This window comes from Piliocolobus tephrosceles, chromosome 10 (genome assembly GCF_002776525.5).
Source record: "Piliocolobus tephrosceles isolate RC106 chromosome 10, ASM277652v3, whole genome shotgun sequence".
Lineage (NCBI taxonomy): Eukaryota > Metazoa > Chordata > Mammalia > Primates > Cercopithecidae > Piliocolobus > Piliocolobus tephrosceles.
The window spans coordinates 52,509,351-52,532,474 of NC_045443.1; the positions used below are offsets into that span (position 1 = coordinate 52,509,351).

At 36.1% G+C, this 23,124-nt stretch overlaps 2 protein-coding genes and 1 pseudogene across 2 annotated transcripts; all 3 read left to right on the forward strand.

Annotated features, from left to right (window-relative positions):
* The first annotated feature begins 282 nt into the window (after nucleotides 1-282).
* Nucleotides 283-1,218, forward strand: LOC111541718 (olfactory receptor 6C3). Its single transcript, XM_023210599.1, has one exon. It carries the CDS (start codon nucleotides 283-285, stop codon nucleotides 1,216-1,218), a length of 936 nt encoding a protein of 311 aa, XP_023066367.1.
* A 9,248-nt stretch (nucleotides 1,219-10,466) lies between these two features.
* Nucleotides 10,467-11,359, forward strand: LOC111541752 (annotated as a pseudogene).
* A 10,809-nt stretch (nucleotides 11,360-22,168) lies between these two features.
* Nucleotides 22,169-22,957, forward strand: LOC111541751 (olfactory receptor 6C75). Its single transcript, XM_023210614.3, has one exon. The coding sequence runs from the start codon at nucleotides 22,169-22,171 to the stop codon at nucleotides 22,955-22,957; it is 789 nt and encodes a 262-aa protein (XP_023066382.1).
* Nucleotides 22,958-23,124: the final 167 nt, after the last annotated feature.

Sequence of the window (23,124 nt, forward strand, 5' to 3'; positions counted from 1 at the left end):
CAGCTTATTGTATGAAAATATCCTAACTTCTGCTAGATTTAAAGTAAGAGAACCAGTAAATAGGCCAGACATAGAAAAAAAAATTAAAACATAATGCAAAAAAGATGGTCAAAATAAAACTGTCATAGACTGTAGAAGATTTTTAGAATTGTATTAATGACAATTATATGGATCATGATGAATTATATATCTTATCTATTTTTCCTTAATTGTCATTCTACCAAAATATCTTTAAAAGAACAAAAAGGAGAGTAGAGGAGGGAGAGAGAGAAAGGAAGCGACATGAACTACACAATGGTCACAGAATTAGTCCTCCTGGGCCTTTCTGATGATCCTGACCTTCAGATTGTGATTTTTCTCTTTTTATTTATCACATATATATTAAGTGTTACTGGAAACCTGACTATCATCACCCTGACCTTTGTGGACTCCCATCTGCAGATACCTATGTATTTCTTCCTCCGGAGCTTCTCTTTCTTAGAAATCTCATTTACAACTGTATGCATCCCCAGATTTCTGGGGGCAATTATCACCAGGAATAAGACTATTTCCTATGACAACTGTGCAGCCCAACTCTTTTTCTTTATATTCATGGGGGTGACGGAATTTTACATATTAACTGCCATGTCCTATGACCGCTATGTTGCCATCTGCAAGCCCCTTCATTACACAACCATCATGAACAGGAAACTCTGCACCCTACTTGTGTTGTGTGCCTGGCTAAGTGGCTTTCTGACCATTTTCCCACCCCTTATGCTTCTCCTCCAGCTGGATTACTGTGCTTCCAACGTCATTGATCACTTTGCATGTGACTATTTTCCCCTCTTACAACTATCTTGTTCAGATACATGGCTCCTAGAAGTAATTGGTTTTTACTTTGCTTTGGTTACTTTGCTGTTCACTTTGGCATTAGTGATTTTATCTTACATGTACATTATCAGGACCATTTTAAGAATCCCATCTGCCAGTCAAAGAAAAAAGGCTTTCTCCACTTGTTCCTCTCACATGATTGTCATTTCCATTTCTTATGGAAGCTGTATATTCATGTATGCTAATCCATCTGCAAAAGAAAAGGCATCATTGACAAAAGGAGTAGCTGTTCTCAATACATCCATTGCCCCCATGCTGAACCCTTTCATTTACACTCTGAGAAACCAGCAAGTAAAACAAGCCTTCAAAAATGTGGTCCATAAAGTTGTGTTTTATGCAAAAAAATGAATGTTTGGTCAAAGAGCCCTATAAAAAAACAATTAAGCAAAATTTTGAAATTTCTCAATATCTCTGTAAGTATCCTTGCTCTCCTAGTTTCTTTATATGCTGCATTATAGTTAATGTTATATTTTCCCAGTCCATTTCTTCCACTTCTATACAAGTTTCTCAACTGCATTGTTTAATGACTTACTGGAAAAAAAGTAAAATTTATTTTCCTTACAAAATTGTCTGGAAATTATATATATTTATTTAAAACTCAACTTGTGTATGATTTTATAGTAAAGTAATTTTACTATAGTAATTTTAATTCTGTATATCACTTCCTTAAAGTCCTCATGTACTTCAAATGTAGTTTCAAACTTTAATTTCTTCTGTATTTTCAACATAAATATTGATAATGTCATAACATTTTTAGACCCTACATGTTCTCTATCATGTTCACTAAATTCAGTGCCCGGAGGTACTATGCTCTGTTGCATTGTACTTTAAATGTAGAGATTTATTTCATGAAAGTTAGTGCATGCCACTTTTATTTTCTTTGTAAATTAAATTCTTTATTTAAAATACAAGAATAAATTTTAAAAGCACCATAATTTTTTAATTATACAAATATCAATTCAATTATTAATCATTAGGCTTGAGGTATAAGTCACTGATAAATGGTTGGACTATAGGAGAATTCCATCTTCAAATGTTCATTTTACTTCCATAGCCTCCCAAATCATGTTGGTAAAAAAAACTTTAGGTCTAGCACACTTCATTTATAAATTTGTATACTGCTGTAACTTAAAAAGTAAAATGTAAAAAAAAATTTCAAATAATTATAAAATAATGAAAACTTTAATTTTATAGATTTTAACATATTTCAAATAATTTTGAGTCTTTTATATCTCAATTATTTGCTGGTAAGATCTGGAAACCAAAGTCTTCCAAGACGAGCAATTAACATGGAGACATCTCTGAGGAACTTAATCTTTAGGAATCTGTGATACTTTAAAAGTTAACCTATGCCTATATTTGAAATAATTTTACATACCGTTCACATGTGCCTTTTGTTGTTTATTCACTTATTTATTTATAAATGTATCTACTAAAGAAACCATTCAGTGATTAAAAAGATTTGTTCTTGCTCTCACACAGATCTAGTAGGAGAGAAAAACATAAACAAATGAATGATCACAATGCAATTTTATATGTTGTACCTCTATGAAGAATATATTGTATAGATATGTACATATGTTGAGATCTAAATGATAATAGTCTTACAACATTAATAATATTAATAATTTGAAAAGACATATAGATAAAGAAGTTAGAATAATTGTTATTTTTATTTATTCAATCAGGATAGCCATGATGAAGATAACAGGTAAAGAAAAAAGTACAATATCAGAAAGCCTCAGATAAACAGACGTACCACTCAGATCTAACAGTTAGTACTTACAAGGTCAGACACATTACTAAGTGCATAAACTTAATTATTTCTTTGCACTGTTATGACATATATAGTCATATTTTTTTCAGTTGTTAAATGACTTGATCAATGTTATCACATAAATGATATGAATAGATTTTATTCTTTTAAACTCTCCTGGCTTATTCAAACAAAAGCTGTAATTCTGATCAACTTCATTACATTAAAATATTTTTATAAGTATAATATTTGGTCTGTGCAACTCTAGCAAAAAGAAAAAGTTGTGTTCATATATGTGTATTTTGGTTCCATCAAAATATTAGATTTTAATTTTGTGGCTTTGTATCTATAATTACCCAACAAACTATAAGCGATGAGAAACATGTTTCTCTTTGGTTAAATGAGTTGCAGACCATTTGTTGAATTTTTGAGTTATGATGCTTGACCTTCAATTTGCCATCAGTAAGAACTTAAATTAGATCATGCTAGCTTTTTGAAGCTAATTCTTCAGTTTTGATATTATTTTCTAATTGTGAGATCAATTACAAAATACATGGAAACTATTTTTTACTAAGAAATGTTATTCAAATGCAGCATTAGTATGTGAAGAGCCTATGAGATGAAAGTCTTAGATTTTGTTGCAAGTCCATGGCTTTGTTTGGCTGTCAGGAAGGTGGAACTACCTCCCTAACAGGTAGAGACAGTATTCCTTGCAAGCAGTCATCAGTCAAGTTGCCTATGAAATTTTTGGATAAAATAAATATTAACAGTAAGGAGAATAGTGCTAATTGAATTCATGTTGAAACAATGTGTCTTCATTCCCATTTATTTGGATTTAGACCAAGGTAATTTGCTACTCAACACAAGGAATTGAGAGTAGACGGATTCACTGTGAAAATGATGCTTTCACTCTCATCATGTGTGTGTTTTATGTTAACATGCTGAGTTACCCCTGTAATAAGAACTTTGGCTATCAGGAAAAACTCTGTCTCCTTGAGAAAGTTATTTTCTGTGCCTCATTTTCCACATAAACTTATGAACGTTTCATGGCCTCATTTTCCACATAAACTTATGAACGTTTCATGGCCTAATATATATAGGAAGCTCCCCCTTATATGCAATGCAGGGTGGTTTTTCTGTTGTTACTGGTTTTGTTTTGGTTTGGGGTTTTGGTTGTTGTTTTTTTTTTTTTTTTTTTTTTTTTTTCAGGCAGGGTTTGGCTCTGTCCCCCGGGCTGGAGGGCAGCGACGCGATCTCGGCTCACTGCAACCCTCGCCTCCTGGGCTCAAGGGATCCTCCCACATCAGCCTCCTGAGTAGCTGGGAATACAGGTCTGCCCGAACCACCACAACTGGCTAATTTTTGTATTTTTTGGTAGAGATAGGGTTTCGCTATGTTGCCCAGTCTGGTTTTGAACTCCCAGGCTCAAGGGATCCACCTGCCTTACTGTGCTGCTGGATTTGGTTTGCCAGTATTTTGTTGATGATTTTTGCATTTATATACATCAAGGATATTGGCCAGAAGTTTTCTTTTTTAGTTGTGTCTCTGCCAGGTTTTGGTATCAGGATGATGGTGACCTCATAGAAGGAGTTAGGGAGAAGTCCTCCCTCCTCAATTTTTTAGAATACTTTCAGTGGGATTGGTACCAGCTCTTCCTTGTACAACTGGGAGAATTCACCTATGAATCTCTCTGGTCCCAGGCTTTTTTCGTTAGTAGGCTATTTGTTACTTACCTAATTTCAGAACTTGTTATTGGTCAGTTCAAAGATCCAATTTTTTCCTGATCCAGTCTTGGAATGGTATATGTGTCCAGGAATTCATCCATTTCTTCCAGATTTTATCATTTATGTGCATAGAGGTATTTATAATATTTTCTGAAGGTTTGTATTTCTGTGGGGTGAGTGGTAATATCCTCCTTGTCATTTCTGACTATGTTTTTTGAATCCTCTTTCTTTTCTTCTTTATTAGTCTAACTAGTGGTCTATTTTATTAATTTTCTCATAAAAATATATATTGGATTGCTAATCTTTTGAATGGTTTTTCATGTCTCAATTTCCTTCAGTTCAGGTCTGATTTTGGTTATTTCTTGTCCTCTGCTACCTTTGGAATTTGTTTACTCTTGGTTCTCTACTTATGTAGGTTGTGATGTTAGATTGTTAATTTGAAATCTTCTAATTTTTGACTTGGACATTTAGTGCTATTAATTTTCCCATTAACAGTGTCGTAGCTGTGACCCAGAGGTTCTGGTATGTTGTATCTTCGTTCTCCTTACTTTCACAGAACTTCTTGATTTCTGCCTTAACTTCATTCTTTATCCAAATGTGATTCAGAAGCAGGTAATTGAATTTTCATGTAATTGTATGAATTGAGTGAATTTCTTAGTCCTGATTTCTAATTTGATTGTACTGTAGTCTGAGAGATTGTTATGATTTCAGTATTTTGCATTTGCTGAAGAGTGTTTTATGTCCGTAGCTGATTTTACAAGTGACTGATTTTAGAGTATTTGCCATGTGGCAGTGAGAAGAATGTATGTTCTATTGTTTTGAGGTAGAGAGTACTATAGATATATATCAGGTCCATTTGATCCAGTGCTGAGTTCAGGTTCTGAATATCTTTGTTAATTTTTTATATTTATGATCTATCTAATATTGTCAGTGGCATGTTAAAGTCTTCCACTGTTATTGCATGGGAGTCTAAATCTCTTTGAAGATCTCTAAAAACTTGTTTTATGAATTTGAGTGCTTCTGTGTTGACAGCACCAGTATTAATCCTTCTGCCACCTGCTTTAGTTTCAGTATTCATATCACAGAGTGGTTCATATCATAAAAGAAGTCAAAAGAATTCTTGAATAATCAGAACCCTTCTGCCAGATTGTCTAGTGTAAATATGTTTTCTAGCACTGCTTCTTCTGTATCTTCTTCCTCATCATCTGGCTCTGGTTTGGGAGCACTTATCTCCATTGGGTTATCTGCTGTTTTCTCCTTTAGTGGTGTCTATTAGCTCTTGAAGTTCTCCAAGATGCGTATCTTGAACTCCTTCACCCGCCTCCTTTTTTTTTTTTTTTTTTTTGACATATCCGCAATCTCTTCCATGATTTTCTTGATTGTTTCTGTCTTAAATCCTGTGAAGTCATGCACAACATCTGGACAGCTTTCTCCAGCACAAATTTATTGTTTTGGGTTTGATGGCTTTCACAGCTTTTTCTGTAACAATGATGGCATCTTAAATGGTGTAAACTTTTCAGACGTTAATGATGTTCTCTCAGAGATCTATTCTATAATATTGACGATCCTTTCCATAGAGTCCCATGAATAATGAGCCTTGAAGGTCCTTATGACCCTTAATCTAAAGCCTGAATTGGAGACTTGTGTTTGGGGGCAAGTAGATTACTTTGGTGCCTTCTGCAGTGAACTTATGGGGTTTGGGGGCCAAGGGTATTGCCCAATATCAAAAGAACTATAAAATGCAGTCTCTTACTGGCAAGGTACCTCATGACTTCAGAGATGAAGCACTGCGAAACCAATCCAGAAAAACGGTTCTTGTTCACTCTTTCCGGTTGTACAACCGAGACTGGCAGGTGGTGTTTATTTTTTCTTTCAAGGATCAGGGATTGGAGGCTTTAAAAATAAGAGCAGTTCTGATTATAAATCCAACTGGATTTGCACAAGAATTAGAGTCAGCCTTCCCTTCTTTCCTTAAATCCTGGTGCTCATTTCTCTTCCTGACTAATAAGTGCCCTTTGTGAAAATTTTTTTCTAGAATAGTGCACTTTCGTCCACATTAAAAAAACTGTAAGGGCAAATGTCCTTTCTCCTCAATGATTTTCTTAATAGTGCTTGGGAATTTGTCTATGACCTCTTGGTCAGCAGAAACTGCTTCTTCGGTTAATTTCCTTATTTCATTTTTTACAATGGTCCTTAAATTGGATTCATTTATTTTGAAATAATGGGCCACCACAGCTGCAGACTTCAATCTCTGGTACATATTAAGCAACTCAGGTTTTTCTTGTAATGTCATGATATTTTTCCACTTTTTGGGGGCACTTTCACCATCAGTAGTGACACTTCACATGGGTCTCATATTTCTAGGCTACATAGTTTACCTGCAAGTTTTTTTAAATTGTTGCAAATCTCCAAAAGTTTTCCCAATATAGTTATTGAAAAAAAGTTCATATAGAAGTAGACCTGTGCAATTAAAACACATGTTGTTCAAGGATCAACCATACTATAAAATTATATATAATTTATTTTCACTTTATATTTAAAATTTTCCTCACAATAACTCCATGAAATATTATTTTGATTTAAAAAATGAAAAAAACTAAAATTCAGAGATATTAAATAATTTGTTCAAAGTCACAATACTGTATGTAGCTAAATTATATTTATAATCCAAAACCCATAGGTTGCTCCATTAGTCCCACAAATTATAAATTAATATTGTTATGGTTTTCATAAGAACATCTTAATGTCCTACTTTTCAGGAGAACTTCTGATTTTTAAGTTAAAAATCATCTTCAACTACAGATGGCTAGTTAACAAATAGAGACACTGGAATATAAATAGAACATATCTGAAAACCTACAGATTTTGAGAGTAATTTGGATGACTACTATTTTTCCTTCATTGTTCTCATTCATACTTGTCAGTGCTTTAATCTGACTTGGGATTCAAACTCATCGATTTCTGTTAGAAAAAAAATTAAAAGTCATTTCCCCCCCTGAGGACTCCAAGGAAACAATTCTGTACTAATTATAGGAATATCATAAGACAATTCCAAAGTAATAATCTGTAAAGTAAAATCTGAGAAAAGTTTAAACTGATTTTTATGAAGCTTTTTGCATTCAACCAGATTATATTATTGCACTCTGTATGTTAGTGTGTACCCATTGTTTAACTTCCACTTATAAGTGAGAACATATGGTGTTTGACTTTCTGCTTCTGAGTTATGTTACTTAGGATAATGGCCTCCAGTTCTATCCATGTTGCTGCAAAAGACATTATTTTATTCTTTTTATGGCTGAGTAGTATTCCATGGTATATAATTTATTCATATATATATATATACCATATTTTCTTTATCAGTCATCTGTTGATGGACACTTAGATTGATTACATGATTCTGCTGTGGTAAATAGTGTTGTGATAAACAAATGAATGCAAATATCTTTTTTATTTAGTGGTTTATTTTCCTCTGCGTACTCAGAAGTGGGATTGCTGGATGAAATGGTAGCTATATTTTTAGTTCATTAATAAGTCTCCAAATTGTCTTCCATAGGGGTTGCACTAATTTACATCCCCACTAATAGTTAAGAAGTATTCCCTTTTCTCCCTATGCTTGCCAGTATCTGTTTTGTTTTGTTTTGTTTTTTCTTTTAATACTAGTCAAATAAATGCAACTTTTAGCAAATATTGCTCTGACACTGGTAATGGGACTTGGGAAGGATTTCCGTAAATTCAAAGGACGGGCCATGCATGGTGGCTCATGCCTGTAATCCCAGCACTTTGGGAGGCCAAGGCGGGTGGATCAAGAGGTCAGGAGATCGAGACCATCCTGGCTAACACGGTGAAACCCCATTTCTACTAAAAGTACAAGAAATTAGCCGGGAGTGGTGGCGGTCGCCTGTAGTCTCAGTTACTCGGGAGGCTGAGGCAGGAGAATGGCGTGAACCCGGGAGGCAGAGTTTGCAGTGAGCTGAGATCGTGCCGCTGCACTCCAGACTGGGCAACAGAGTGAGATTCCATCTAAAAAAAAAAAAAATTCAAAGGACCAATACAAGGATAAAACTCCTCATAGGTCCTTAATATTGTCCATTTCAGAAGACAATTAAGTCATACTGGAAATCCAAAGCTGTGTTTTCTACTACCTCAGTGAAATAGAAATGTCTCTTTTCTGGGTTGCCAAAATTCAAGAGATACACTTATATAAGTATGCTAATTCTCCTGAAGATAGGTCCAGATTTTCTGGAAGAAATGTATGGATTAGTACAGTTGCAAAATAATCAAATTCTAAATCAAAGTTTCACATATTCATCATCACATGTGGTTTATATATTTGCCACCTTTACACTAATAATTATATTTTGTACTTTCTTATTAATATTTATAAAATGACAAATACCAATGATTCATCTGTATTTTCTACTGATGCCTCACCTTGGCACACTTTGCTTACATAATGAATTCCCATGAGCCAACAAGAAAGACACATAAAATACGTCTAACTCCATTTGTGTAGCATACATAGAGAGGGATATTCCTTATTTTCTATTGTTCAAATCAGCATTTTCAGGAAAATGTAACATTGTCTGAAGCCTAAGGGAAGTATTAATTAAATTTTATGAATATATAATTGTAAGGTTTTAAAATATTATTTTAAATGTTTTCATAAATTCAAAGAAGAATGTTTTAACAAGTGTTTGTGTATTACATGGAAAGGAGAAAATGGAAGACTACTTTACTAATCAATCAAGGTATAACTATGTTTATAAATGGATCTGGGGTAAGAGAGGAAAAGCATGAATTCATTGTAACGTAATAAAATGTTCCAACAATTTTACAATATCAGGAATTAAGAGTATTGTGGGTCAAATATTACTATTCTAGGGGAGAACTGTAAGGTCTAAAAGCCATGAAAAATAACTATATTTGTTTTACAAGTACAAAAGAAACCAAATAAATTGATAAATCGATTTTCCAGCTCTGAAATTACATGGTTATTTAAGAAAGCTAGATGGTAGAATTTGAGATAAAATTATTGAGAAAAACCAAGGAGTAAGTAAGTTTGTTACTTTTAAATTTCATACATGTTATTCCACTTTATTTACATGTTTTAAAAGATTATTTGCACATACGATTGTGGACTTACAGCCCTTACAGTAGTAAAAGTTTTATAGTTGTTTATTACTGAGAAGACTATAAATGTAGTCCCAAAGCAGAAACACAGCAGTAACTCTTGGTTTGTTAATTTTTCTAAATAAGTTTAGATGTTATGCTATGATAGAAATAGGATTTTAAAAAGGCATTTGCTATTTGAAATACCTATTTCCCATTAAGTCTTATTTTGACCATCTACTTGTTTCTTTGCTATAACAACATTGTTTAAAAAAGAAAAAACTACAAAAAAAAGAAGCAAATTGTATATGATATGAATTAAAACGTTTTTAGGCAATTATTTGTTTTATCAACAGATATTTTCCTTTATTGTTCTCATATTTTTGCTAAAAAAGAAAAAAAAAAGTGGATCAGGGAAGGTGCTAGCATCAACCAAGCCCATAAGTAATACCAGGAGGCAATGCCAGCAAAACTGTCTATCCCAGGAATAGACATGCATTATTTTTTCTAAAGTGAGATAGTTTACTGTAGTGACGAGTTGTTTAACCTCATGAAAGTCTCCTAACCTATGTGAGACTGAGTTTCTCAAAATATGACACTTCAAGATAGAACTAAATAACATCAGTAAATTTTTTAACTCTATATTTAGATTGCTCTACATTCCAGATTGATTTAAGTAACTGGAAGGTTAGTTCTGAAGAAATATTAGAAGAAGTGGCTTCTGTTTAAATGTTAGCGTCATAATTTTTTATTCATGGCCTGTAATAATGTATTTTCAGTGAAGAAAGACTGATATTTCACTTTTTATATTATTTGTTACTTGAATGAAAGGCAGATTGGAAACCACAGAGGATTGCTAATGGGGAACCCTTAAAATTTTATAGATTATTCATTAATTATGTATATTTAAAAAATGTTATGCCTATCTTCAACAGTTTTAATTTTTTTTAACATTCTGTAGGGGGAACACACATTTTCTCTTCTAAAGGGGAAAATAAAGATCTGCAATGAAAAACTACACAGCACCCACAGAATTCATTCTTCTAGGGCTATCAGATGACCCAGAGTTTCAGATTGTGATTTTTCTCTTTTTAATTATCATGTATACATTAAGTGTCACTGGAAACTTGACCATCATCACTCTCACCTTGGTGGACTCCCATCTACAGACCCCCATGTACTTCTTCCTCAGGAACTTTTCTGTATTAGAAATAACCTTTACAACTGTCTGTATCCCTAGATTTCTGGCCACCATTATCACCAGAGACAAAACGATTTCATACAATAGTTGTACAGCTCAGTTGTTTTTCTTCATCTTTATGGGTATAACTGAATTTTACCTTCTAACAGCCATGTCCTATGATCGTTATGTAGCCATCTGTAAACCCCTGCATTATATGACCATCATGAACAAGAGAGTCTGCATATTGCTTGTTTTTTGTGCTTGGTTGGCAGGGTTCTTAAATATCTTTCCACCAGTTATTCTTTTTCTCCAGTTAGATTACTGTGGCTCCAATGTCATTGATCACTTTGCTTGTGACTATTTCCCCCTATTGCAATTATCCTGCTCAGACACATGGCTCCTAGAAGCGATTGGTTTTTACTCTGCAATAGTAATTCTGCTTTTCACTTTGGCATTAATCATTCTATCCTACATGTTTATCATTAGGACAATTTTGAAGCTTCCTTCTGCTAGTCAGCGAAAAAAGGCATTTCTACATGTTCCTCACACATGATTGTCATTTCCATTTCCTATGGAAGCTGCATATTCATGTATGCTAATCCCTCTGCAAAAGAAAGAGCGTCATTGACCAAAGGAGTAGCTATTCTCAATACCTCCATTGCTCCTATGATGAATCCGTTTATATACACCCTGAGGAACCAGCAAGTGAAGCTTTGAATACCTTCAAATAAGCCTATCTATGTGTACAGACTGTAAGCACCACATTTTCTGTGGCAATGTGACTTGATTCTGCTAATCAGATACATTCATAAAAGAACTTTTAACTCAGTTAGTCATCTATATTGCCGATGCAGATCATAGTAAGTGCAGGTGACTCTGAAGCTTGTGGCAATAGTGGTAAATTCCTGAGGAGCCATTCTCATGGAGACTCATGACTTATGCATTAGGCTGTGCTTCTAAGTGCATTAAAGAACTTAAAGAGAGAAAATGTAACTTTAATGTTTCAATTATCTCATATTTTAATGTTTTAATTATCTCATTATTATAATATTTCAATTATCTCATAACTGCAGAGATGACATAGCCAATAATAAATCCTATGTTTCCTTAATTATAAAGTTGATTTAATTCACAATGTCTACACCTATGTAAATGTTAGTGTGTTGACTGTGAGAGTTGAGATTGAGTATTGGAATGAAAGACTAGTGTCAGAAGATTTCGAGTACCTGAATTTGAAAGTACTACCAGCCTCCTTACCAACACAAGAATCCATATTTCTCTGTCTCATGAAGGTGGCCATACATTGTTTAGAAACCCTGTTTTTTGGCCATCTTTCCAGTAATTCATCTGCTTGCAAGATATGCAAATTACAGGGTTTCTAAACCAAATAGGAACAGCTCTGGTCTGCAGCTCCCAGCAAGATCAACGCAGAAGGCAGGTGATTTCTGAATTTCCAACTGAGGCACCCAGTTCATCTCACTGTAACTGGTCAGACAGTGGGAGCAGCTCACAGAGGGTGAGCCAAAGCAGGGGGGTGTGTTGCCTCACCTGGGAAGCGCAAGGGGTTGGGAAATTCTCTCCTCTACTCAAGGGAAGCCATGAGGGACTATGCCATGAGGAATGAGGAATGGTGCACTCCAGCCCAGATACTGCACTTTTCTCGTGGTCCTCAAAACCCACAGATGAGGAGATTCCCTCCCGTGCCTACCTCACCAGAGCCCTGGGTTTCAAGCACAAAACTGAGTGGCTGTTTGGGCAGACGCTGAGCTAGCTGCAGGAATTTTTTTTCCCCATAACCCAGTGGCACCTGGAACACCAGCAAGACAGAACCGGAAAGGGGCCTGAATTCAGGGACCCAAGTGGTCTGGCTCAGCAGGTCCCACACCTATGGAGTCTAGCAAACTAAGATACACTGGCTTGAAATTCTCACTGCCAGTACAACAGTCTGAGGTTGACCTGGGATGCTCGAGCTTGGTGGGGGAGGGGCGACTGCTGTTGCTGAGGCATGAGTAGGCAGTTTTACCCTCACAGTGTAAACAAAGCCACTAGAAAGTCTGAAATGGGTGGAGCCCACTGTAGCCCAGCAAGGCCGCTGTGCCCAGACTGCCTCTCTAGATCCCTCCTCTCTGGGCAGGGCATTTCTGAAAAAAAGGCAGCAGGCCCAGTTAGGGGCTTATAGATAAACCCCTGATCACCCTGGGGCAGAGCACCTGGGGGAAGGGGTGGCTGTGGGGGCAGCTTCAGCAGACTTTAATGTCCCTGCCTGATGGCTCTAAAGAGAGCAGCAGATCTCCCAGCACGATGCTCAAGCTCTGCTAAGGGTCAGACTACTTCCTCAAGTGGATCCCTGACCCCCATGTAGCCTGACTGGGAGACACCTCCCAGCAGGGGCCGACAGACACCTCATACAGGAGAGCTCTGGCGGGTGCCCCTCTAGGATAAAGCTTCCAGAGGAAGGAACAGGCAGCAATCTTTGCTGTTCACCAGCCTCCGCTAGTGATACCTAAGCAAACAGGGTCTGGAGTGGACTCCCAGCAAACTCCAGCAGACCTGCAGCAGAGAGGCCTGACTGTTAGAAGGAAAACTAACAAACAGAAAGGAACAGCATTAACATCAACAAAAAGGACGTCCACTCAGAGACCCCATCCAAAGGTAACCAACATGAAAGACCAAAAGTAGGTAAATCCACAAAGATAGGAAGAAACCAGCACAAAAAGGCTGAAAATTCCAAGAACCAGAATACCTCTACTCCTCCAAAGGATCACAACTCCTCACAAGCAAGGGAAGAAAACTGGATGGAGAATGAGTTTGACAAATTGACAGAAGTAGGCTTCAGAAGGTGGGTAATAACAAGCTCCTCCGAGCTAACAAAGCATGTTCTACCCCAACACAAGGAAGCTCAGAACCTTGAAAAAAGGTAAGATGAATTGCTAACTAGAATAATCTGTTTAGAGAAGAACATAAATAACCTGATGGAGCTGAAAAATACAGCACGAGAACTTCGTGAAGCATACACAAGTATCAACAGCCGAATAAATCAAGCAGAAGAAAGGATATCAGAGATTGAAGATCAACTTAATGAAATAAAGTGAGAAGACAAGATTAGAGAAAAAAGAATGGAAAGGAATGAACAAAGCCTCCAAGAAATATGGGACTATGTGAAAAGACCAAATCTACGTTTGATTGGTGTACCTGAAAGTGTCAGGGAGAACGGAACCAAGTTGGAAAACACTGTTCAGGATATTATCCAGGAAAACTTCCCCAACCTAGCAAGACAGGCCAACATCCAAATTTGGGAAATACAGAGACCACTACAAAGACATTCCTCAAGAAGAGCTACCCCAAGACACATAATCACCAGACTCATCAAGGATGAAATGAAGGAAAAAATGTTAATGGCAGCCAGACAGAAAGTTTGGGTTACCCACAAAGGGAAGCCCATCAGACTATCAGTGGATCTCTCTGCAGAAGCCCTACAAGCCAGAAGAGAGTGGGGGCCAATATTCAACATTCTTAAACAAAAGAATTTTCAACCCAGAATTTCATATCCAGCTAAACTAAGTTTCATAAGCAAAGGAGAAATCAAATCCTTTACATACAAGCAAACACTGAGAGTTTTGTCACCGCCAGACCTGCCTTACAAGAGATCCTGAAGGAAGCACTAAACTTGGAAAGGAACAACTGGTATCAGCCACTGCAAAAACATACCAAATTATAAAGACCATTGATACTATGAAGAAACTGCATCAACTAATGGGCAAACTAATCAGCTAGCATCATAATGACGGGATCAAATTTACACATAACAATATTAACCTTAAATATAAATGGGCTAAATGCCCCAATTAAAAGACACAGACTGGCAAATTGGATAGAGTCAAGACCCATCAGTGTGCTGTACGCAGGAGACCCATCTCAGATGCAAAGACACACATAGGGTCAAAATAAAGGGACGGAGGAATAGTTACAAAGAAAATGGAAAGCAAAAAAAAGCAGGGGTTACAATCCTAGTCTCTGATAAAAAAAGGCTCTAAACCAACAAAGATAAAAAAAAAGACAAAGAAGGGCATTACATAATGATAAAGGGTTCAATGCAACAGGAAGAGCTAACTATCCTAAATGTATATGCACCCAATACAGGAGCACCCATATTCATAAAGCAAGTTCTTAGAGACCTATAGAAAGACTTAGACTCCCAAACAATAATAATAGGAGACTTTAACACCCCACTGTCAATATTAGACAGATCAATGAGACACAATTAACAAGGATATTCAGGACTTGAACTCAACTCTGGACCAAGCAGACGTAATAGACATCTACAGAACTCTCCACTCCAAATCAACAGAATATACATACTTCTCAGTACCACAATGCACTTATTCTAAAATTGACCACATAATTGGAAATAAAACACTCCTTAGCAAATGCAAAAGAAAGGAAATTATAACAAACAGTCCACCAGATCACTGTGCAATCAAATTAGAACTCAGGATTAAGAAACTCACTCCAAACTGCACAACTACATGGAAACTGTACAACCTGATCCTAAATGACTACTGGATAAATAATGAAATTAAGGCAGTAATAAAGATGTTCTTTGAAACCAATGAGAACAAAGACAAAACATACCAGAATCCATGGGACACATTTAAAGCAGTGTTTAGAGGGAAATTTATAGCAGTGAATGCCCACAAGAAAAATCAGGGAAGATCTAAAACCAACACCTTAACATCTACATTAAGAGACTAGAGAAGCAAGAGCAAACAAATTCAAAAGCTAGCAGAAGACAAGACATAACTAAGATCAGAGTAGAACAGAAGGAGAGAGAAAGACACGAAAAAAACCTTCAAAAAAATCAATGAATCCAGGAGGTGTTTTTTTTGAAAAGATCGACAAAATTGATAGACTGCTAGCCAGGCTAATAAAGAAGAAAAGAGAAGAATCAAATAGATGCAATAAAAAATGATAAAGAGGATATATCACCACTCTTCCCAAAGAAATACAAACTACCATCAGAGAAAACTATAAACAGCCCTACACAAATAAACTTGAAAATCTAGAAGAAATGGATCAATTCCTGGACACATACACCCTCCCAAGACTAAACCAGAAAGAAGTTGAATCCCTGAATAGACCAATAACAGGCTCTGAAATTGAGGCAATAATTAACAGACTAACAACCAAAAAAAGTCCAGGACCATACAGATTTACAGCCGAATTCTACCAGAGGTACAAAGAGGAACTGGTACCCTTCCTTCTGAAATTATTCCAAGCAATAGAAATAGAAGGAATCCTCCCTAACTCATTTTATGAGGCCAGCATCATCCTGATACCAAAACCTGGCAGACACATAACAAAAAAAGAAAATTTCAGGTCAATATCGCTGGTGAACATCAATGCAAAAATCCTCAACAAAATACTGGCAAACCGAATCCAGCAGCATATCAAAAAGCTTATCCACCATGATCAAATCAGCTTTATCCCTGGGATGCAAAGCTGGTTGAACATATGCAATTCATATTTCATAATTCATCACGTACACAGAATCAATGACAAAAACCACATGATTATCTCAATAGATGCAGAAAGGCCCTCGACAAAATTCTACGGCCCTTCATGCTAAAAACTCTCAATAAACTAGGTATTGATGGGATGTATCTCAAAATAATAAGAGCTATTTATGACAAACCCACTGCCAATATCACACTGAATGGGCAAAAACTGGAAGCATCCTCTTTGAAAACTGGCACAAGTTTCTCTCTCACCACTGCTATTCAACATGGTATTGAAAGTTCTGGACAGGGTAATCAGGCAGGAGAAAAAAATAAAGTGTATTCAGATAGGAAAAGAGGAAGTCAAATTGTCTGTATTTGCAGATGACATGATTGTATATTTAGAAAACCCCATCGTCTCAGCCCAAAATCTCCTTAAACTGATAAGCAACTTCAGCGAAGTCTGAGGATACAAAATCAATGTGTAAAAATCACAAGCATTTCTATACACCAATAACAGACAAAAAGCCAAATTGGGAGTGAATTCCCATTCACAATTATTAAAAAGAATAAAATGCCTAGGAATACAACTTACAAGGGATGTGAAGGACTTCTTCAAGGAGAACTACAAACCATTTCTCAAGGAAATAAGAGAGGACACAAACCAATTGGAAAACATTCCATGCCCATGGATAAGAAAAATCAACATCGTGAAAATGGCCATACTGCCCAAAGTACTTTATAGATTCAATGCTATCCCCCTCAAGCTACCACTGAATTTCTTCACAGAATTGGAAAAATCTACTTTAAATTTCATATGGAACCAAAAAAGAGCCCACATAGCCAAGATAATCCTAAGCAAAAAGAACAAAGCTGGAGGCATCACGCTACCTGACTTCAAACTATACTACAAGGCTACAGTAACTAAGACAGCATTGTACTGGTACCAAAACAGATATATAAACCAATGGAACAGAATAGGGGCCTCAGAAATAATGCCACACATCTACAGTCATCTGATCTTTGACAAATCTGACAAAAACAAACAAGGGGAAAAGGATTCGCAATTTAATAGTGTTGGGAAAGCTGGCTAGCAATATGCAGAACACTGAAACTGGATCCCTTCTTCACACATTATACAAAAATTAACTAAAGATGAATTAAAGACTTAAACATAAGACATAAAACCATAAAAACCCTAGAAGAAAACCTAGGCAATACCATTCTGGACATAGGCATGGGCAAAGACTTCATGGCTTAAAACACCAAAAGCAATGATAACAAAAGCCAAAATAGACAAATGGTATCTAATGAAACTAAAGAGCTTCTGCACAGAATAAAAAAAAAAAAAAAAAAAACTATCATCACAGTTAACAGGCAACCTATAGAATGGGAGAAAATTTTTGCAATCTATCCATGTGACAAAGGGCTAATATCCAGAATCTACAAAGGACTTAAATAAATTTACCAGAAATAAACAAACAACTCCATCAAAACATGGGTGAAGGATATGAACAGACACTTCTAAAAAGAAGACGTTTATGCAGCCAACAAACATGAATAAAAAGCTCATTATCATTGGTCACTAGAGAAATACAAATCAAAACCACAATGAGATATCATGTCACACCAGTTAGAATGGCAATCATTAAAAAGTCAGGAAACAACAGATGCTGCAGAGGATGTGGAGAAATAGGAATGCTCTTACACTTTTGGTGGGAGTGTAAACTAGTTCAACCATTGTGGAAGACAGCGTGACGATTCCTCAAGGCTCTAGAACCAGAAATACCATTTGGCCCAGCAATCCCATTACTGGGTATATACCCAAAGGATTATAAATCATTTTACTATAAAGACACATGCACACGTATGTTTATTGCAGCCCTATTTACAATAGCAAAGACTTGGAACCAACCCAAATACCCATCAATGATAGACTGGATAAAGAAAATGTGACACATATACACCATGGAATACTATGCAGCCATTAAAAAGGGTGAGTTCATATTCTTTGCAGGGACATGGATGAAGCTGGAAACCATCATTCTCAGCAAACTAACACAGAAACAGAATTCAAACACCACATGTTCTCACGCATAAGTGGGAGTTGAACAATGAGAGCACATGGACACAAGGAGAGGAACATCACACACCAGGACCTTTCAGGGGGTGTGGGGGGCTAGGGGAGGGATAGCATTAGTAGAAATACCTAATGTAGATGACACGTTGATGGGTGCAGCAAACCACCATGTCACGTGTACACCAATGTAAAAAACCTGCATATTCTGCATATGTACCCCAAACTTAAAGTATAATTAAAAAGACAGAAAAAGTGGGCAAAAGACAAAACATTTTATTTTTTTAACTGGCAAAATTGTACGTATTTATAGGTTACATAGTGATGGTTTGATACATATAATGTGTAGTGATGAGATCAGAGTAGTTAGAAAATTTGTCATTTCAGGCATTTATAATTTCTTTATGTTGGGAACACTTGTTTATTTATTTTATAGAGACTGGGTCCCACTTTGTTACACAGGCTGGAGTGCAGTGGCGTGATCACAGCTCAATGTAACCTTGAACTGCTGGGCTCAGGCAGTCCTTCTGCCTCAGCTGCCTGAGTAGCTGGAACTACAGGTGTACACCACCACATCTGGCTAATTTTTTAAAAAAATGTTTTCAGAGACAGGGTCTCACAATATTGCTCAGGTTGGTCTCAAACTCCTGGCCTCAAGGGATCTGCCTGCCTCTGCCTGCTGAGTTTCTGAGATTACAGGTGCAAACCACCATACCTGACTGCATTGGAAACATTCAATATCCTCTTTCCAGGTATTTGAAACTGTATAGTGTATTATCATTAACTATAGACATCCTACCATTGTATAGAACACTAGAGCTTATTCCTCTTATCTAGCTGTAATTTTCTGTAATTTTCTTGGGATATGAAAGTCCAGGGGAAGCAGCAGTGACCTATCCCCTGAAACAGAGGCGATGGGTAAAACTGGAAGCAGCAGCTCCTGTGGGAACAGGTTCAAGATATCCTCTGACAGGACAGTTATGGACATGACTCCTGGACAAGGAGCACAGCAGGAAGAACTCAAAGGACCTGTGAGGATGCATGAAGTTAGCACCCCCAGGAAATTCGTAAGTTAAAGGAGAGTACATTCCTATCTGAGGACATGGACATTTGAAGTCTTTGTTTTTTAATGAAGATGCAACCTCATTTTATACTTACAAAAAAATGTAGAATTTTCACACTTTTCTGCAAGAAGTAAAAATTATGCTAAGAGCTCTTTATCTTCTATGCGTTCTCACAATCTAAGGCTGAGCCCAACACTTTACAAGCTTTAAAAGGTAAATATTGAGTGAATAAATGGTAGTGATTATAATCACAATCTGGTTTTCTATGTTATCAGTCAATGGAAAAAATTAAAACCTTAAACACAAGTCTGACATCTTTTATGATGTGAAACAATGGAGACCACTGGCCCGTTCTAAAACATCAGAATGAATTCTTAACATTTCCCTAAAATAGAGAATCAACTCACTAACAATTTAGTAGTTGACCATTTAAAGACTACTAATCTTTTTTACTTCATTATTTATTTTCTTCTATTACTGCAGTTTTGGATTATTATAAAAAAGTAAATTCTTCTATATATTTTTCTGCTCTAATTTCAGGCTTCTGTATCACCTAAATATTTTATTCTACATTGTATACCAATTTGGACTATTATTTAGTGGTTGGTGTCATGAGAACACCAATCTTCATGGTACCTTTTATTTATTCGTTTAACTAATCCCCCTGAGTCCATCGTAAACAGAGCAGATAAAATCATGACTAGCCTGAATAACATTGCTTCTGCACAGAAGATCATTTCTTCTTACCTTTCGAGCTTGGAAAGACACTACATTAGCCTTCAACTAAAATTTATATCATGATAATACTTTTTAAAGTGGCAGTAGGTAGGATATCCTAAGACCTCAGATCCTTGGTGAAATTTGGGTTGATGTATAAAAATGTATTTATGTATGCCCTTCTTGTAAATGTTACAGAGAAGCTCTTGAAATTGTTCTTTATTATCAATATTTTGGATATTTTATTACAAATACAAGATGATAGAGGAAAAACAGATTGCAAAAGCTCTTGAAAAATCCAACAGCAGTTATGTTTCAGCAATGAATAAACCTTTTGAAATAAGTTACACTAAACCATTCATATTTACCATAAAAGTAAGTATGTTTTTTCAGGAATATAATTTTTGCTTTAATGGCTTATATTTATGTTTTATGTAAATTCAGTTATTCACATTACATATAAGTCAAATTAAACCACACAATTTAAATGAAATATATAAAGAAAAGATAATGTAAAGAATATGATACTCTTCTGTCCACTAAACACTTCTATACACCATTATCAGGGACATTTCTCTGATAAATTTCTCTGAGGAAAGACAACTGAGTCAATTATGAAAAGTAGCTTATAAAAATTTGAATGAGGGTGGAGAAAGAGACGCTTTCTTTTTTTCTTTTCTTTTGAATAAGCGTCTCTTTCTCCACCCTCATTCAAAAGAAAAAGAACGAAACAGATAAAGAGAAAAATAATAACAAAAAATTTTCAAAGACTACCATAGTAAGCTGGCTATGAATTCTCATGAGCTTCATTTGAAAATGTCTTAATCTCAGAAGTTTTAGTTTCTTTTTTCTTGTTTTCAGGGAATATACTGAAACATTTAGAAGACAGAGATTTATTCTGAAATATGTAAAAATATAATGAAGGAAATACAGAAATAATTGATTTATAAGGTAACAACAGAGTTTTTAAAATGTATTTGGTATCTATGTACTACAAAACCATTTTTCTCTAAAAGCAAAAAGCAACAATGAGGTTTTTTAAAGGTTTTTGTGTGTGTGTGTGTTTTCTTTTTTTTTTTTTTTTTTTTTTTTTTGAGACAGAGTCTCCCTCTATTGTCCAGGCTGGAGTGCAGTGGCACAATCTTGGCTCACTGCAACCTCCACCTCCTGGGTTCAAGCAATTCTCCTGCCTCAGCCTCTGGAGTAGCTAGGACTTGAGGCATGCGTCACCATACCCAGGTAATTTTTTTGTATTTTTAGTAGAGATGAGGTTTCACCATATTGGCCAGGCTGTTCTTGGACTCCTGACCTCAGGTGATCCATCTGCCTCAGTCTCCTAAAGTGCTGGGATTACAGGCATGAGCCATTGCATCCGGCCTAAAGTTAATTTTTTTTACATTTAGTTTCTTTTTCTTTTTTATTTTATTTTATTTTTTTTTTTTTTTTTTTGCTCACTGCAACCTCTACCTCTCTACCTCCCGGATTCAAGCAATTCTCCTGCCTCAACCTCCCGAGTAGCTGGGATTACAGGCCCCTGCCACCACACTCTGCTAATCTTTTGTATTTTTAGTAGAGACAAAGTTTCACTATGTTGGCCAGGCTGGTCTCAAACCCCTGACTTCAGGTGATCCATCTGCCTTAGCCTCCCAAAGCGCTGGGATTACAGGCATAAGCCACTGCACCCAGCCTACAGTTAATTTCATTGTGTGTATGTAAGGTATATAACATAATCTTTCTATATGGGTATATATAGAGAAAGGATTACTATGTCCAAGCAAAATTATTCTATTCATCACATCCCATAGTTATCTTCTTATATAATACATTATTAACTGTAGCCTTTGTGCTGTACATTAGCTCTCTAGATTTATTTATCATACATAGCTACAAGTCTAAACCCTTTGAAGACATGGAATATATACATATGTATTAAATAGATAGATGCATAGGTGGATAACTAGATACAATGGAATGTTATCCAGCCCCATAAAAGAAGGAGATACTGCCACACTGCCATTTGTGACATCATGGATGAACCTGGAAGGCATTATGGTAAATGGAAAGAGCCAGACAGAAAAAAAAATACAAATTTGCTTTACTGGTGTCATAGCTTTCTGGTTTCTTCACCTATTTTACAGCTAAAATACAGAATACTTTTCTAAAGAAAAAAATAATGAGAAATTCCACAGCAGTAAAAGACTTTATTCTTCTTGGATTGACAAGTGACCCACAGTGGCAGGTTGTACTTTTCATATTTCTTCTTGTTACCTACATGTTAAGTGTGACTGGGAACCTGATCATTATCACCCTCACACTTTCAGATCCCCATCTGCAGACTCCCATGTATTTCTTCCTTCAGAACTTCTCATTCCTGGAAATTTCATTCACATCTGTCTGCATTCCCAGATTCCTTGTCACTGTTGTGACAGGAGACAGAACCATTTCTTACAATGGGTGTGTGGCTCAGCTATTTTTTTTCATCTTCTTGGGGGTGACAGAATTTTACCTTCTGGCTGCCATGTCCTATGACCGCTGCATGGCCATCTGCAAACCTCTTCATTACACAACCATCATGAACACCAGAGTTTGTATCCTTCTCGTCTTTAGCTCCTGGCTTGCAGGGTTTCTGATAATCTTTCCACCAGTAATGCTTCTGCTGCAGTTGGATTTCTGTGCCTCCAATGTAATTGATCATTTTATCTGTGACTCTTCTCCAATGCTGCAGCTTTCTTGCACAAACACTCACTTTCTAGAATTCATGGCATTTTTTTTAGCTGTGGTAACATTGATGGTCACCTTGACATTAGTTATTCTCTCCTACACAAACATCATCTGGACAATTCTGAAAATTCCTTCTGTGAGTCAAAGGAAAAAAGCCTTTTCCACTTGCTCCTCGCATATGATACTTGTCTCCATCTCTTATGGTAGCTGCATCTTCATGTATATTAAGACTTCTGAATAAACGTAATCCAGCATATGAACAGAACCAAAGACAAGAATCACATGATTATCTCAATAGATGCAGAAAAGGCTTTTGACAAAATTCAACAGCCCTTCATGCTAAAAACACTCAATAAATTCAGTATTGATGGAACGTACCTCAAAATAATAAGAGCTATTTATGACAAA

Excerpts from the sequence above, each read along its gene's own strand:
- LOC111541718 (XM_023210599.1), top strand. The coding sequence starts at position 283 with ATGAACTACACAATGGTCACAGAATTAGTCCTCCTGGGCCTTTCTGAT.
- LOC111541751 (XM_023210614.3), top strand. The coding sequence starts at position 22,169 with ATGAGAAATTCCACAGCAGTAAAAGACTTTATTCTTCTTGGATTGACA.